General features: G+C 22.3%; 1 protein-coding gene across 1 annotated transcript; it reads left to right on the forward strand.

The window, feature by feature from the left end:
* The first annotated feature begins 5,322 nt into the window (after positions 1 to 5,322).
* LOC105366628 (uncharacterized) lies at positions 5,323 to 9,535 on the forward strand. Its single transcript, XM_011505131.1, has 7 exons — positions 5,323 to 5,592; positions 6,963 to 7,286; positions 8,065 to 8,279; positions 8,543 to 8,642; positions 8,728 to 8,838; positions 9,102 to 9,257; positions 9,473 to 9,535. The coding sequence occupies exons 1-7, from the start codon at positions 5,323 to 5,325 to the stop codon at positions 9,533 to 9,535; spliced, it is 1,239 nt and encodes a 412-aa protein (XP_011503433.1).
* Positions 9,536 to 18,724: the final 9,189 nt, after the last annotated feature.

Here is an 18,724-nt window from a genome sequence, read left to right on the forward strand (position 1 = left end):
GAAGTTGGTAAAGGTAAATGTTACAGATGTTAAACATTGAAATATACTACTAAAGATTTTATATAATAGTATTTAACAAAAAATTATTTTAAAATACAAAAATAAATCTTAAACTTCTATTTACTATATAATTACTTTTAAATTTTAGAATAGTAAATAAGTAATAAATAAGCCTTATTCTATTAAAGTTGCATCAATAAGAAATATTGTGTAGATTTTTTATAGTGAATAATACAATTGGAATTTTAATACATCATATCAATAATTGTTTAATTAGTTTCCATAGATAATGGAGCAGCAGGCAATACATGAACTTGTTGAGCTTTACTAGCATTATAAACTTGTCCTGGACTAAATGGTTCAAGTCTTGGTCCAACTGCAGTGCCCAAATCATTTTTTCTTGTGTTATCTATAGAATAAAAAATTAAATTTTATGTTAAATAATTTTTAACATATTTTATTAATTAAAATAAAAAAACTAGTTTATCAATTTTAAGCAACAACTTAAGCAACTTTTAAATATGAAATTTTAAATAAGTTTCAAATTTCATCTTGCTTATAAGTCTAGGATAAATTTTATGTAACTTTATATTTAGTTAAATAACTACAAGAAATTAAAAACAACACCGATTAATGCTAATAAATATTTTGAGGAAACCTAAAATAGAATTATAAAAAATAGTATAGACATATATCATAATATTGTCTATTAGAACAGATGAAATAGATGTAATCATATATAAGTAAAAATATTTTGAAAATTAAAATTTTAAAATAATTCTTTGCAAAACAAACTACGCTCTATCATAATATATGGATAATTGGTAATGTTTGGGATTCAAGCAAGTTCCAAGACCGCTGATTGTCGGCATCGTCGGCCTTTTAGATCTTGGATTTCTGTAAACACTTTGGACGAGAATTTTCGAATACTTGTTATCTTTTGGCTTTAAATGGCCCGCAATGTTTATATGGTCTTCGGGTAATAGCATCGCCCGGAATTGTCTAAAGTTATTACGCTTTATTTTTTCTTTCGTCGAATTCTCGAAACTTCTAGATTTTTCTTTCTGCGCCTCGTGTAATATTCCAGTGCAGCGACGACGATGCCTTGTTGCCAGCTAAGTAAGTCGCTGCGTGAATATATAAGGCAAGTACGCGGCGTGCCTCGTTCGCTTACTGAAGCTCTCTCTTACTCAACTGCGCTGCGCTTGCTGCAAACTTCTTGCCGTGAACCGATTTAACCCTCTACCAGTAGAAGCCATGGCACGGGTCTCTGTCTGCCCTCAGCAGGACCGCCATGGAACGTTCGGTATTTTCAGCAGAACCACCACGGAACGATCAAGCCTTTGGTTTTCGTGCGCGTATTCAAAAGGTTTATACGCTCATTGTAATTCTACCTTGCGTTCACTCTTCTGTTATTATTACTCAGTGTGCCTTAGTATATACTGCGACTACTACACGTGGCCACATGTTCGACAGCCAACCTAAAAACCACATGTGCATTATTAAAAAGAGTCATCAAGAACAGGTAGTGATTTAACAGTGAAGCCATTGAAATCGTAATGAAATAGGGGCACGCCAGCCACGCAGCAAGTCAACATACCTTGTTGGTAGTTTACAAGGTACATCTCTTTATATTATTTAAACAAACTAGTCACCAACGCGCAAATCAAGTTTCATAAAACTTCCCTCAAACAGTCGATGGGTGATAGAGTACGCTCTCTCAAACTAACACTTCGAAGATCGTGCAATCCCTAAAACAGTCGACACAAGTGACGCAATACGTCAATTACATTGTCAAGGCCAGACAACAGTTCATCGAATAATCAACTATAAATACAATTTCATCAAGTCCTTCAGAGTTCGAAGGCTTATCATTTATAATTCTTGCGTGTGATTAGTTTTTAACTACTCCCGTCCTAACTAGAGACATAATTGATTACGTACCAATTTCCATCAAGACTTTTTTACACTCTACTGAGAATGATCATTCTTTCTACCAAGCATACTTGATTTCAACCACCATCTTCTCATGCTAATGAATAAGCATGATCGACTACACGTGCTGATCCTTACGACATCAGCACGAAACCGACATTCAAGATCCACAGTAATCTCCATAGCATTAACGACATCACCATCACCCTGAAGTAATAACCTCACCACAGCAATAGAATATTTTCCCTTCTCTCACCTGAAGCAATAAAAACTGCAATATTATAATAATTGATAACAAGAATAAACAATATATTAGCACAATAATAATATACTGTACTTAATTTCAACCCTTACATTTGTTATTTCCTCATGAGTCATCATGACGAGAGACTAATCCACTGAACTATTGAATTGGCAGTTCGAGCCATAAAAAAAAACCGTTAATTAATCGAACAAAATCATAAAGTTGTTTTTTTTTAATACAAACCTTGTCTTGAGTTTTGAGTAAGCATAAGTGTACTTTTTGAACTTTCAAATGAAAGTGACATTTGGTGAATATAGCAATATGCAAAAAAAGCAAAAACTGTAAGTTTGTAAAAAAAATGTATAGTTTATTATTCTTTTTTCATGTATCCATTTTTTCTAGAAATCATGTTGCTGCACTTACTCCTAATAAACTAATCAAATGATTACTTAAAAATGTTACCAATGTAAATATTACGAAAATACATCTATCTACTTTCTATTCTATGTAATATTTTATTTTAAATGAATTTCCTATTCATAAATTAACTTGCATATTTATCTTTCTATTACTATAAAGATTCTTATATTAACACTATAAAGCAAATATGTGGAATAATGTTTTAAAATCATTATTTAAAAAATAATAAATTAAAATATTATCTCTGTAGTTTTTTACTCACAGTTTTATAATTATGCTAATTTAGACTAATAAATATTTGCTATGTCTATCAAGTGAAAAATATTACATTTACTGTTTTTTATTTAATGTTTTAATAATTGATGACTGAATTTATTTGAATCAATTTTTAAGTTGAATATAATAAAATAGAAAATTTTTTTTAATTATAAAAGTAACTGTAAATTAGAAAAATATGCTTTTATAAAAATTTGAAAACAGAAAATAAAAACCGTAATAAAAAAAAACTGATCTGTAAAATCATTTTGGAATTACTGATTGTAAATAATATTTTACATTAATACTTTTAAATATTTAATGTAAATTAAAGTAAAATTAATATAAATAATGAAATAAAGTATTTTAATGGACAATTTATAATAATTATAAAATTATAAAATTATAAAATTTATAAAATTATGAAATATAATAATTAAAATTTTGTAATTTTTAAAATTCTTTAGTTTGGTCAGTATCTGTAATATGTTTATATAAAGAAATACAATCCCTTGAATGCATAAATGTACATAGGTGTATTAGATGAATTTATCAGATATTACTTCATCCAAGAAAATAGATCGTCATCAATAGATTCAAAATCCTGGTTGATCAGTGATTTTTCATGTTTGTTAAGAAAATTGTACAATTTAAAAATTTTAATAATGCTTTATCCACTCTCTTCTTATTATAATTTTTTAACTATAATACAGGTAATTCTTTTTATGAGATATTTAATAGAATATTATATCATTATAGTTCTTACATATAGCAGTTTTTCTCATATATGTAAAGAATTGTATTATAGAAAATTTAAATGAATTTGAATATGGTTCATACGATTATTTGAAATTAAATAGAAATTTTTATTGCTATATTATTATTGTTTATATAATAAAATAATATTGTACAATATAATTATAAAAGTAGTTATTCTAAATTGTATGATAAATAGTTGAACATTATGTATCAAGATATTCATTATTAAATAAATAAATAGTGTGAAATAAATATATATTAATAAACAACTAAAAGCATTATATTTTAATATTTTATTTAAAATTAAAAAACTTAAAATATTTTTTTTCCAAAAAATTTATATTTAATTATATAATATAATATAAATTATAGTTAGTTAATAATAAATTTTTCTAGTTATATTTCTATAGTTTTCAATAAGAACTACAGTAAATTACATTAATGGGTAATCTTTATTACTTTTCTATATAACATTTTATCTTGGAAAATGCAATTAATTAATCTAACAGGCAAAGTAATTAAGAAAAATTTGAAGAATTAAGAAAGAATTCTGTCTTAATATCTACTTAATCTAAATTTTTTCTTTATCCATTTAATGATAAAATTTGAAGTATTTCTTAAATTAAATAAGGTATTAATATTTAAAGAGTAGGACATTTTTAATTTTATATATTTAAAAAAATAAAATAGACCTTAAATTTCAAAGGATTTAATTATGTTTAAAATTTATGTTCTATTATAGTAATTTCATTATAATATAAATTTATTTACTAAATATTATTATAGTTACTAAAAAGGATAATTAAACGGTGTAAAATTTATAATTTTCATATCATTCATTAATATTATTTAAAATATTTAATGCATAATAAATGATTTAAAATAGTATTTCGATTATAAGTATTGATAGGAAGTAAAATTTATATTATTAAAAGTATTTTTCAATCATATTTTCTTATAGATTTAACTTATTTATAATTTAGTTTGTACATTATTTATATAGTATTAATAAAAAATTTAAATGTATAAAAAATTATCTGGTAACCTATGTTTATGTTTTATTTTATTTTCAATTGAAGAAATTATTTGTATTTTTTAATTATATGTTTATGTTTGAAGATATGAGTCCAATATTTAAATTAATATGTTCTATGGAACTCATTTTAAAAAAGTAATTTATTAAATAAAAATATTAAATGTAATAATTGCCAAATTAACTTCATTTTGAAAAAAATTATTTAATGCATAATGAAATCATTGTATGCAAATATAAGATACTCTATATTTTTATTTAATACATGTATGAAACATGAATTTTATAAGATACGAAAGAACTTATAGAACGATCGATGATAATTCATTGAGACTTTTCTTGACCCTTCTGATATAATCACCCTCACTTTGCATTTTTAAACAGTAAAAATCGAGATATCTAATGTACGTTTGATATTATTCAATGTGCAATCATAACGAATATCTTTTATGTAATCAAAAAGTAAAATTGTGTTCAAATATTTAAAAAGTGTATTTTATGTTTTAATACATACTATTTAAGTTGAATTTTTGTTCCAAATATTCTTAAAACATAACTATTTTAATAATTATAACGATGTATGTAGAACTAAATACCGAAAAATCGTATAATAATAGTATAAAGAAATAATAAATGCTATATTTAAATTTTTAACATTTTTATTAAATTATCAGAAATGTATAAAACAAGAGTCAACATAGGTTCAATAGAATTAGATAATTTAAGAAATATTAAAGATTTCCGGTATAACTTGCAAATAACAAGGTGGTTACTTCAACTCTTGGGAATCTGGCCAATAAAGTCGTTATTTTATGAAAATATTCAATGTCTGTTGTTTATTATAATTTGTATATTTCTATTTATGTTTCTTTTGATTCCATCATGTCTGCAGGCATATTTTGAAAAGGATGCCATGGTAAAGTTGCAAAATTTTAAACCATATCACGTACTACTACGTTTAAAATATTTTTATAGTAATAGATAAAAGTATTTCAATTTTTTTTAAATATAGAAAATTATTTATTACGTATTACAAAATTTACACATTTAAAATTTTACATAATTAGTATAAACAAATTTTAATAAAAATTTAAGTTTCAATTATCAATGTAAATAAAATATATTCACATATTTTTTCTTATTAAAACATAAATACTCATATATTGTTAATATATTACATTATGTAAGTAAACTAATTGAAGGAAAATATTTAAAAATTGATTAATATTATGGCCTTTACAATTTTTTTTTAATTATGAAGGCCGAATTAGATTTCAAAAAGGTGAATAAACTTTGCCGTAATATGTTCAACGAGCAATTTCTAATTTGTCTCGAATGATGCAGAAGACTAAAATATATAAGAAAATTTTATTGTTATTTTAAAAATAATTTATATACAGTTTTAATATTTAATTATAATTATTAATCGCACATTTTAATTTTATTTATACTAATAAAAGTATTTACAGAATTCGACCGACCGTATATATATATATATATATATACAAATTCTATTCTTTTAAAAATAAGATTTTATTTCCATAAAAAAAAATCTGATATAAAATCATTTTAAAAAGTTTAGTAAATATTAAGAAATTAAACAAATTGTATTCGATGAATGAAAATCGCACAAGTTCTCAAAATTTTTCTAATTAATTATTTGTAGTGATATTAAGTAATATTTCCTATATTGTATCTATTGATGATTCTTTTTATTGAAATTGAAATATGCTTATTAAAAATTACTTTACTTTAATAATGTATTTATATAATTAATTATACTTGATATGTTTTATAAACTAAATATATAATCTATGACAATCTTTGATAAAATATAAATTCACGAATATAATTACAGCAATTTTTTCCTTTAATCAGTATTAAATTTAACACGTATTTATGAAAAGAAATATTTATTACATTTTTATTTATATAAATAATTTTGACAAAATGGTTCCATTAAGAATTTAAATTGTAAATCTATTTTGAAATTTATAACTTATAAATATATTGGTTTTGTTTTCATAATTATAAATGTCTAAAAATTAAAAATTTTGTGTTATAAGTTTAAAGTGTAACAATAGAAAAAAAACTCGTGAATTTGTTGAATAAAATATAATTGCGTAAATATTTTTATTAATTTAAAATAAAATAAGTGAACATAAACATATTTCATAAAAGCATATATTTCGTAAACATGACATTTTCTTTAATATGTGGAATATTATAAAATTGGAAGATTTAAAAATTATTCTATATTTAAACTTTTTGAGATTATTGAATACTTGTATAAGTAATTTATAAATTCGATCTTAGGAACGTGTCATGATGATCGGCCCTATAATATTTTTCACAATGAATACTCTCAATTATGGCATAATACTTGTAAAAAAACATGATATTCACGCTTGTATTATACAAATAGCAATTGATTGGCATAAAATAAAAAGAATTGAAAATAAACGTATAATGCTAAAGAATGCAAAAGTAGCTAGGTTTTTCATTACATTATGCATATATTTTACATTTGGCGGTGGGATGATCTACATAAGTGTTTTACCCATAGTAAAAAATATTATCGATTCTTCTAGTAAAAATAATCTGGCTTTTCCAAGCTATTTTTTTTTTTTCAATCCACAGGTAAGTAAATTAATTGTAATTTATTAAATGTTTTTAAATATTGCATATTACTCTATTGAAACTGTATAAATTTCTATTGTATAATTAATAATGTACTCATTAAATTATTTATCACTTTATATGCATTTATATAATTTATAAAACAATTTATAAAATTAATATCAATTTAATGGTAAAAAAGTGAGTTTAATAATGAAATCAAATATTAAATCATCGAAAAATTCCTTTTTTTAAAAATATTAGTTAAATATATAACTTAAATATAACTTAAATTTTTGTTACATGTAAGTAGTAAAAATTCTAAAATAATCGTTCGATTAAAAATGGCATATATTCATGTCTTTTACAACAAAAAAATGAAATAAAACTAAATCGCTTATAATAAAGTTAAATGTTTTACGTGTATATATTTTAGACTATATTTTGTCACGAATATTATTATTTCTTCTTTTTCTTCTTTTTTTCTTCATTTTTCTCTTTTTTCTTCATTTTTTTTCTTCGTTTTCTTTTTATTATTATTATTGTTATTATTATAAACTATATAATAAAATATAATTGCAGAAACTTGTGTTTATATCTTGATACAAAATAGAAAGCAAATTAATTATGCTTCTAATTTAAGAAATTTACTATTTATCGAAATTCAAAATATTGTTTTATTATTATTTTATATATATTAGTACTTATACAATTTTTAATTTGATCGAGTGTTAAGTATTTTAAGATTGTTTCTAACACATATCAAATTTTTATAGTAGTTTTTAAAATATTTTTTCAGGTTAGACCAATGTATGATATAGTTCTTGGATTGCAGATCTTATCAACTTTTCTAATGTTTGCAGTTGTTACGAGTATTTTTAGTATTATTATCAATTCTATCATGCATGCTAGCAGTCAGTGCACAATAATCACTGCTGCGCTTAAAAAATTCGGCACTAGTGGAGAAGAAAAACCAATTAAAATCATTGTTAAACACCATTTACGAGTCTTAAAGTATTGAATTATTCCGTATAAGTCTTGCACATATTTATTAGGTTGATATTGTTCATGTATTGCATATAAAATATATTATCTATTTATAAAATTTTTATATCTATAAATTTTTTATTATTAAATAAATATAATTATATTTTTATTTTATTTTATTTATTTATTCGTAATATAGTTTTTATAATAAAATTACATTAATTATATGGTATTTGTTATTTAACATTGATTTCTTTCTTTATCCAATTATAGAAAATAATATATTTTAGATTCATAACAAAGTTAGAAAACACATTGAATTATGCATGTTTCATCGAGTTGCTAGGATGTACTTTCAATCTTATAATGCTTGGTTATTACTTGATCATTGTAAGGTTTACATTTTTAAATAAATAAATATACATATAATTACTTTTATCTTAATGCCAAATAAATTTATTTATAAACATTTTAGCATTTTCAAAACAAGAATATATGGGGTATTATATCAATTACTTTGCTTTTAATATCGCATGGATTCAATCTGTTAATCTTTTGTTTTGCAGGTGAACATTTAACACAAAAAGTAAGATATTCTTCAAGTATCTTTTATAATAATAAGTTTATTTATATATATAATAATCTTTTGTGCTAGAATTATATAAATAAATATTAATATTTTACTATGTAAATTTAGTAAATATATTTTATTTATATTTTACATTACGATGAAAATATAAATATCTAGTATTTTGAAAAACAATTTGTTATAATTATCTAAGAGCGTTAAATGTAAACTAATAGCTTTTATCTTAAGAGTAATTAATTTCTATGCGATTTATTTTTTAGTGTGAAAATATAGGAAAAGTTGCATACAGTATTAATTGGTATGAATTATGCAATTCAGATAAACAAAATATTACTTTTATTATGGTTATATCAGGACGCTCAATTGTGCTCACTGCAGGAAAAATGACAATTCTATCCATATATACATTTTGTAATGTAAGAAAATCTTTAATTTTATGTATTTATTTGAAATGTATCTTTAATGTTACAAATGTTTTGAAATTTAGTATAAATATAATTTCTGTATTATAATTGGTAGATTACTAAAATAATGATTATGACATAAATATTGAATTGTTATAAGATCAAAACTTTTACAATTAGTGGTAATGTTTATTCATATAAATAAAACTTAAATATTTATATTTTAGGTTATGAAAGCATTTGTCACTTACTTGAATGTACTTCGAACACATATTATGAATTCTAGTTGATTTATTTCTTAATAATAATCGTTATGAAACTAAAAAACAATTTAGAAGTGTTCTTATAGTAATTTAATAAATGTATGATAATAATTATTTTTTATTAAGTTTTACAATTACTGTTTTTGGCAAGTGTACTATCCACGATGAGTACCTAAAGATTATTTTAAATAATACTTTAACACATTAATAATTTTAAAATTACTCATTACTAAAGTATGATAATAATAATTCTAAAATTCAAAATTTAATTTGATATATTTGAATAAATTATAAATATAATTATTGATTGTTCGATATATTTACTTAATTTTATATCTTCTTTTATTTGGTTTTATATAAGTAATTTGAATTTAGAATTTAAAAAATTGTGAATTATTATTTATTTAAACGATAGACATATCGGTAATAGAGACTCGTTCGTATTAATGGATTTATAATTTAAACTTTATATATATTATAAATAAACTAATATAAAATACTAAAAAAAAAAACTAGTATAAATAAAAGTAAAGTAATAAAAAAAGTGATGGATTTGTTTTATATGTGGCAGATAATAAATTTTATCAATACTATATATAGAATATATAAGTCTATAATTACCAATATATATACTAATATAGTGAATATATGAGTAAGTTATACTAAATGTATAAATAAATATGTACCTAATTTAAATTTAATCGTGCATTTCATGGCCCGTTCTTTTATCTTTATTTAAATATTCCGCGTGACTTTTATTTTCATGTACATTGTTTATATTTAAATATTCATATCAATATTCAATTTCTATAATACATTTATAAGTAATCTCTAACATAATATATTAATGACTTATGATCAGTTTTCGCATTTTTGTTTTTATTTTATGTGACGTTTTGTTCTAGTTCTTCATATACTATCGTTACAAATATATTCTATAAATTATAATCTCTATTCATTAAAGTCCAAACATTTTTATAATTCTTAACACAAACATTTTATGACTATTTTACTGAAAATTATATGCATCATATTTTTACATTGACTTTTTAAAATATCATTTCTAAATCTATATCTAAATCTGAATTTAAGTATATTATCATAACATTTTGAATTCGAACTAATTATAAAAAGGATAAACCAATATTATTACATTGAGATATAAAAATTGAATATAAATTTTAGAAGCTACACTAAAATGTCTAATGTAAAATATATAATCTACATTAAATAGTTGATTTTTCCGAATTAATATATTCTAATTTATACATTAATTAGATACTTTTTGGAATTTCAGGGTTTTAATTATATTATTCAAACTAAGAACTTATTATTTATTAATATATATCAATCTTGTTTTATATACTGAATGACTGTATAAATAAAATTTAGTAATAAACTAATCAAGCATTATTTTCTTTGATTGAAGATTATTAAACAATAGAAATAAAAACAATTTGATAAAATTTGATAATTAATTTAAAAATAACTTTAACAAATAAAAATATTGTACTGTAATGTAAATTTTGTAAATTAATAACAAAATTTTATCAAATTGTTTTTATTTTTATTGTTATTAAATTTTTAAATACAATTATATACGATATAATAAAATTAAAGTCATTAATGAAAATAATTGTACAGCATTTATTTTATTCTAGCATTAAAAGTATTACATTATCATTCACATAATCTTATTATTACCATTATTAAAACAAACAAAGAAATTCGCGATGTTAGGATTGTAGCGATTTTATAAAATTTCCTATTATTAGTATCAACGAGGATTAATATCTTTATACGCTTTACTTGAAATAAGTTATTTTCTGATACAACAGCAAATAAATTACTTATAAATAAGGTAATTAACAAACCTAAAATTTTTAAACCATTAACATTCGAGTATCGAACATTATTCAACGTACTACACATTTTAAGTTAATGTAATTTATCATCAAATATGTAAAACACAACAAAAAAATGTAAAATACAATCATCAAATATGTAAAACACAAATATAATACCAAATATATTTAATAATTTAACTTTATATTCGTAAGTACTTCATAGAATTATTAGATTCTATACAAATTAATTTGAATGATGATAATTGGTCAAACGCAATATAAAAAGTATAAAAATATAAAAATTCGTAAAAAAATTTACCTATATTATAAATTTTTATTAAACATTGACATTAATAAATTGTTTTATCAACATAGTTATCATTAGCATTGCAGCTCTTTGAATTATTTATTATCATTTATGAAACAACAATAATTATCGGAACATAAGTAAATCAATATATGTTTATATAAATTTGTATATATATCTATATTTGCATGTATTCGTTTATTATCTTATATGTGTCAACATTTTATTCGATAAAATAATATTATAAATTAAAATTTAACCTCGCACGATTTTATCTTTTTTTTACTTGGTAGGCAATTCATGCAATTGATCTCGTCGTTGCTCTTCTTTGGTTATGTTGGTTATAATGAATTATTTTTTATATCGTTTCTATTAGTTGCAATCTTTATATCTTTATGGATGTTTAAATTATTTTTTAATCCCTTGCAAATTTCTATCTTATCGTTTAAATAATTTCGTAACTGGATGTTTTTCAGTTCTCAAATGACTAAATCATCTTGATCCTAAATTTTGACTAAGTTTGATAAACAACCACAAAAATGTCTATTACAGTTATATAGAAAGACGATGCTCATTCGGATATATTCAAATATGTATTTCAAATTTTGAATTTATATGTCCACTAATTAAATATATCTGAACGACACACGTAATAAACTGACAAATATTACTTTGTATTATTTTTTTTAATTAAAAAAAATTAATTTAATTCAATTTTAAAGATTATACATTTAATTTATTGATCATTTTTATCTTTTAATACATTTGTCATAAATTAAATATATATTAAAACCTAAAGTATTTTGTTGTTAGTAAACGAATTCAATTACTTAATTTCTGATCTCGCATTATTTTATATTTAATTAAAAAAAAATTTCTATATATAAATTATAAATAATTTAAAGTTCTATGAATATATTTAGATTTTATATAATATTACTGATTCCATTTGGATACCATTTTATTAAAAGTCTAAATTAAAAAATTATGAAATTATTTTATTTACATAATTGACACAGTAATAATAACGATAATAATATTGGATTTAATTAAATATGTGTAAATATACACCTTCTAAATCAGTCGATTATAACGGACATGGGATAAATATTTTTGAACTATTAAAATTATATCAATAAAAATGGTGTATGGAAATTTCAAGTTAAGTTTAAAAATTACTTTTCGTAAAATATATTTTTTTACTAATTTAATCATTTTTTCTTAACCAAAAGTATAAGTATTGTCTTCGTTATTTATTAGGTACGTTCGGTATTTATTCAATATAACTTGATTTTATTATTAAGGAACTTTAAATAACTTTTATACAACTATTATTTAATCATTTAAAATATTCATTAATTGTTTTATTTTTCATATGTTATACGATTCATAGAATTGAATATTTTAAAAGTAATATACACTCAATTTATTAATATTTATTATAATATATTATTGCATTTAGAAAAATTTTTCACAATTACAATGACACAAATTTTATAGGAAACAGTTATTTAAAATAATATTTAATTTTTCATGTCATATTTATGTCACTTAAAGCCTATAATTATTTCTTTAATTTATAAATCAAATGTTAATATATAATATAATTAAATATTTGAAGTCGGAAAATTTTACCAAAGATGCAATAACTTTATCGAGTTAACTCTTACTTTTACTTGATGTACTAATTAATTATTTTCTTTTCTTATTATTTTTTGGTCTAAATTTGATAAGACTTATTGTATACTGATCGAAATTGAATAGCAAATTATGGCTAATTTTTTTTATTGATCTTTTCAATATAGTTATAAATTATGATTTGATACTTTTTTGTCATAATTATAAAATAATATAATGTAAATTGTAATTTTTAAGAATTGTACCTTTTAAATATAATGTTTAGTTACACCTTGCAAAAATAAATTAATTAACAACTCCAAATTGTGTTTATATAAATCAAAAAAATAAGCATGTCATTAGTTTCTTTTATTTTGAAGTGCATTTTATTTTTAATATAATTTCTTTGTACCATTTCTTTATAGTTTGTGAAATTCAGTATTAACATGAAAAATAATTTATTAATTTCTAATTTTTTATCATTATAATATTAATAAAAATATATTATTACAGAATTCTTGAATTGAAGAACACATTCTACAAAATAATTCTTAAGTTTATATTTTTAATCTGCTATCTTAAAAATATGCAATATAATAACTAACTATAAACAGTATTTCTTGGTCAATTTGTTTGTAGTAAGGAGAAAAAACAATAGAAATTTAAAGTAATTTTTAAAACAAAAATATCTCAATTCACTTTTTACTTCTAAATATATTACGTTAATAAAAATACACTATGTTATCAACTATTTTGTTATATAAAATATATATAATATTTTTCCTTCTTATATTGAAATAAGAGCATGCATATATATATTGGATTTGTAAGTGATTATAAATAAAAATAATATTTATATTTTAAGATTAATGAATTATATCTAATTAATGTTTTATTTATATAGACATCTAAACAAATTTGTAACTTTTAATATCTGAGTATTATATAAAATAATAATAAAATCATTTTTAATTAAGTATGAATAAAAAAAATTAATTCCAAACATACAACTTTTTTTAAACGCGTATAAAATAATAAAATATAAAATTTATATATTTCACAATTTATGCGAATATTTTATTCATGTGCTATTTTCGAATGTCCTTTAAGGTTTTAAAATAAATTATAAAAATTTTAATATAAAAATTACTTAATTATAAAAGCCAATAAAATAAACAATATGAATTATTAATTATGTTCTAGAGAATTTAAAAATTATTGTAAATTTATAAACTCCAGAGATGTTTTTGTATTTTATATGTAAGAGAGGTTAGTAATACCCGTTTTTCACATATGGGTGATATTAAAACATTGGAATTAAATTATTTTGCCCTCTAAAAAATAACAATAACCTTGTCATTATTTTTGTGAAAACTTCACCTCTATTGCTTTTTAATTTTATTTTATGACTATTATAAGAAATAAAATCATACTATCGTATATTCATTTGTTCGTTTCAGATAAAAGATAATTTCTAATTTCTAATCGTAGGAAATTTTTTTTGTTTTTATTAAGAGCATAGTTAATGTTTTTATTTGATATTGTTACGGATTACAGCAGTTTTAAGCGGTATACAAAGTTGGAGAGGTAAAGACATCTGTGCTTAGTTAGAAACATTTGCGCGCCGAGTCATAAACACAATTCTGTGAAATCGGGAAACTTCACTACGCAAAATATTCGAATATTACATTATAATTCCGATTAACAAGGCTGACGAACGCCCCAAGGCTAGACTCTAGTGACGTCACTCTAACAATCGGAATGGCAAGAGTGATCCGGTAGTCACTGGATCCGCAAGCTTGTACTAGGATATTTAAGGAGCTGAGCTCGCTCTCGCTCTCTTGCTAGTACCAATTACGCGATCTCCACATCGTGCTCGCTATCCAACCTGCATTCGCCATTATGAAGCCATAGCAAGCATCAAGCAACCTAAAGAACTAATGGCGATGCCACAACTATACCGGCACCCACGCCTCCATCGGCTCCAGCCCGCAAGTAAGCTACGCTCCTACGGCTTACTACTACTACAGAGATCGACTCCAGCCCGCGCGTAAGCTACGTTCTTACGTCTTACTACACTACAGAGTCGACTCCAGCCTGCAAGTAAGCTACGCTCTTACGTCTTACCAATGCTACAGACATCGGCTCCAGCCCGCACGTAAGCTACGCTCTTACGTCTTACCAATACTACAGAGATCGACTCCAGCTCGCACGTAAGCTATGCTATTACACAGGTTATTACGTCTTACTAATACTACAGAGATCGGCTTCAGCCCGCACATAAGCACGTCATCACCATCTTACGTCTTACTAAACACAGCTCCTGTCAACTACGTAAGCAGCAACACACTACGGCATGCATCAATACCGCACACTATCTATATCACGTTACACCGATACGATACGAGTGAATCTCCTACTCCGTCAAGCAGTGACGTCACACGGACATCCTCCCACCACTACAGCGCTCACCCTACGCCACAGCTAAGGCGGCCCCAACTCGCTGCCCCTACCAGCACGAGTCTCCCACTACTGCTACGAAACTCATAAGGAGAAGGAGAATCAAGCTTCAATATAAATGAATGCATGACCTAATTTATTTTAAATGATTACCACTCATTTAATAGAAAATGAACACTCAATATAAATTTGTTTCGTGTTTAGTTTAAAAGTAATCAATATTTGAATTTTATAGAAACAAATAAAAAATGGACATCTTTTATTATTTAGCGATATTTTACAATTTCAGAATTATAAGATGATTTCTATTAATATTTTCGATGTTATTAATAATATTTTTATCTTCTTCGTTGCGGGGCTTCATATGAATTCATTTTTTATTATAAAATATTTTTGTATTGTTTTCTTTTATTATTATCTTTGCTATGTATTGCAGGTCCAGTACCAAAATAATGTAAATATTTAAAAGAAGAATTCTTAGCAATTTTTTTATTGTAATTTTACAAACATACAAATTATGTTAGAGACATTACATGCTATTAAATACACTTCGTTAAAATTATTTTTTTATTTTTTATAGAGCTTATTTATATTGATAAAATATCCCATAAAGTAAAAAAATATATGCTGTACTTCAAATAATGAAGAATATCATTAGCCAATAAAGGCTATTATTTTATGATTAATTTTATTGTTTTTTTTTTAAATATAAAATTAGTATCGAATAATATATAGCAGTGGATTTTTCGAAAATATTTTCATATAAGCATATATAAAAGTAAATCTGTATATATAAATATATACATATACGTCGTGCCTACAAATTTATTAATAGAAACTACTGCTTGTACATTGTTAAATTATTTTACAGAATCTTATTAATATTATTGATAATTTAAATAATATTTTGTTGTATTCAGTATAAATTTGAACAATTCTTAAATTTAAAAATATATTTTTCTAATATAATCGTTGTGGTAATGAAGAGATAAATTCAAAATATACCTTTTTTCCTATAGCACGTACCTTAAATAGAAATAAAAATTAAATTTAATTGCTTAATACAATATCTTTTGCAATTAATAAAATTGAGTGTATAAGATAACATTCGAAATCACCGAAGACGGATATGCAAATTTATGTGTTCATTTTAATTTTTTTTTAGTCATCATTACATTATGTTGATGTTTGATTATTAAATAAACAACTATGCGAAGCTATAAGTCTAAAAAAGACTTTTGAAAATTATACTTTTAAAGGTAATTTATAAATGGAATTTGAAATTAAATCGGATGTCAATTCTCTACTATTCCCTACTGCCAATTTTTTATTTATAAATATTTGTTTGAAAGATAATCATTGTGATTAATTTTTCCCATCTATCGATATTGAGCAATTATTTTTATTTGTTTATTTTCATATCTGTAAAAATATTTTTTTTTAATTTACAAATAAAAGTTTATTAATGGATTAAGTTATTAATTAGATTAATAAATATTTAATTTATTTATAATTTTGACAATTCAACAACATGCAACCATTATTCAAATGAATTTGTTCGAAGTTTTAATTATTTTAATAAAAATTATATAATTATGTAATATAACTACAATCACGTAAAATACTGTACAATTAAATATTTTTAAAAATATCCAACTTTTTATGGATTGTAATACTTATTTAAAAGTTAAAATGTTTAAAGTAAAAATTAAAAAAAAATAATCCAAAATAAATCAGATCTTCGCAAATTCTCAAAAATAACATAAAATTGTAAAAATATTTTACAAATGATTACCATACAAAATGCTTACATGTATAAGTAGATAAGGCAGATAATAAAAAGTGTCTAATTGCAATTGGATAAGAAATTGAAAGCATGATATTTAATAATAGGATTCTGATTATATAAACTGATGATTTTTCTCAAGAAACGAGAACATTTAATACATTTGCAAGATGGACATCATTACACTTATTTATTTTAGTTATTTCATTAGTTATTTTTATATTTTTATTAATTTTATTAGTAATTTTGATTAGTTATTTTAGTTATTTTATTTATTCTAAATAAGTATTCTCTCCAAAATAATCGTTAATCCTCGTCGAAACATTGGTACCTAACTTCTTTAAATATTTCTGACATTTAACACCAGCTCTAGTAGTAGCATTTCACAATAAAATATTTTTAATCAAATTGTTATCGAAATAAAAATGATTATTTTAATACATCGAGTTTAATGATTTTCCTCACAATAACATGATATAATTAGTTTTAAAATTCCTGTTCGTACAGATAATATTTCTATAATATTCATATTTTTCAATATATCTATTCAGCAATATTTTAATCTTATATGGTTTTTGTAAATTTTATATTATCACAATGAAAGAATATTTAAAGAAATAATAATAAAATAATGGTTTTTTATTTTCTATTACTTTTTTAAATAAAAATTTATATTAATGTAGATAACTCAGTAATACAATGTACTTCGTTTTTGTTTAAATTTCTATTGTGACATTAATTAACCTAAATAACTCATATATTAGTTAAAAATTAAATAGCATATAAAGTCACAAGCGATTGCATTGTTTATAATATTACAATATGGAAAAATTTGCAATACAATAATTTTATAAAATTATTATCTTCATATTTTACCAAATTCCGAATGTTTTTATATTTTATTTCACGTATGGATATAAGAGTAATATTATTAAAATTGTTTTTTAATATTTTTATTTATACCATACTTGAAACATTTTCTTGCATTTATAATTTATAATTGGAAAATTTCTGATATATAAACTAACGCCTATTTATTAAAATATGAGCTGCTAAAGAAAAATCTGTATTTATCATGCATTAGAACTCAATAACAAAATGAATTTATTAAATAATCTTCCAAAATGATTAAAACCTTATCGATGCTCTTAAATATTCGAGGCATTCGTAGCAAGCAATTAATATTTGTTCACAATTTT

This window comes from Ceratosolen solmsi, unplaced genomic scaffold, assembly GCF_000503995.2.
Source record: "Ceratosolen solmsi marchali unplaced genomic scaffold, CerSol_1.0 scaffold10, whole genome shotgun sequence".
NCBI lineage: Eukaryota > Metazoa > Arthropoda > Insecta > Hymenoptera > Agaonidae > Ceratosolen > Ceratosolen solmsi.

Excerpts from the sequence above, each read along its gene's own strand:
- LOC105366628 (XM_011505131.1), top strand. The coding sequence starts at position 5,323 with ATGTATAAAACAAGAGTCAACATAGGTTCAATAGAATTAGATAATTTA. Across the intron at positions 5,593-6,962 it reads AAAATTTTAAACCATATCAC|GAACGTGTCATGATGATCGG; the intron begins GTACTACTACGT and ends ATTCGATCTTAG. Across the intron at positions 7,287-8,064 it reads TTTTTTTTTTCAATCCACAG|GTTAGACCAATGTATGATAT; the intron begins GTAAGTAAATTA and ends ATATTTTTTCAG.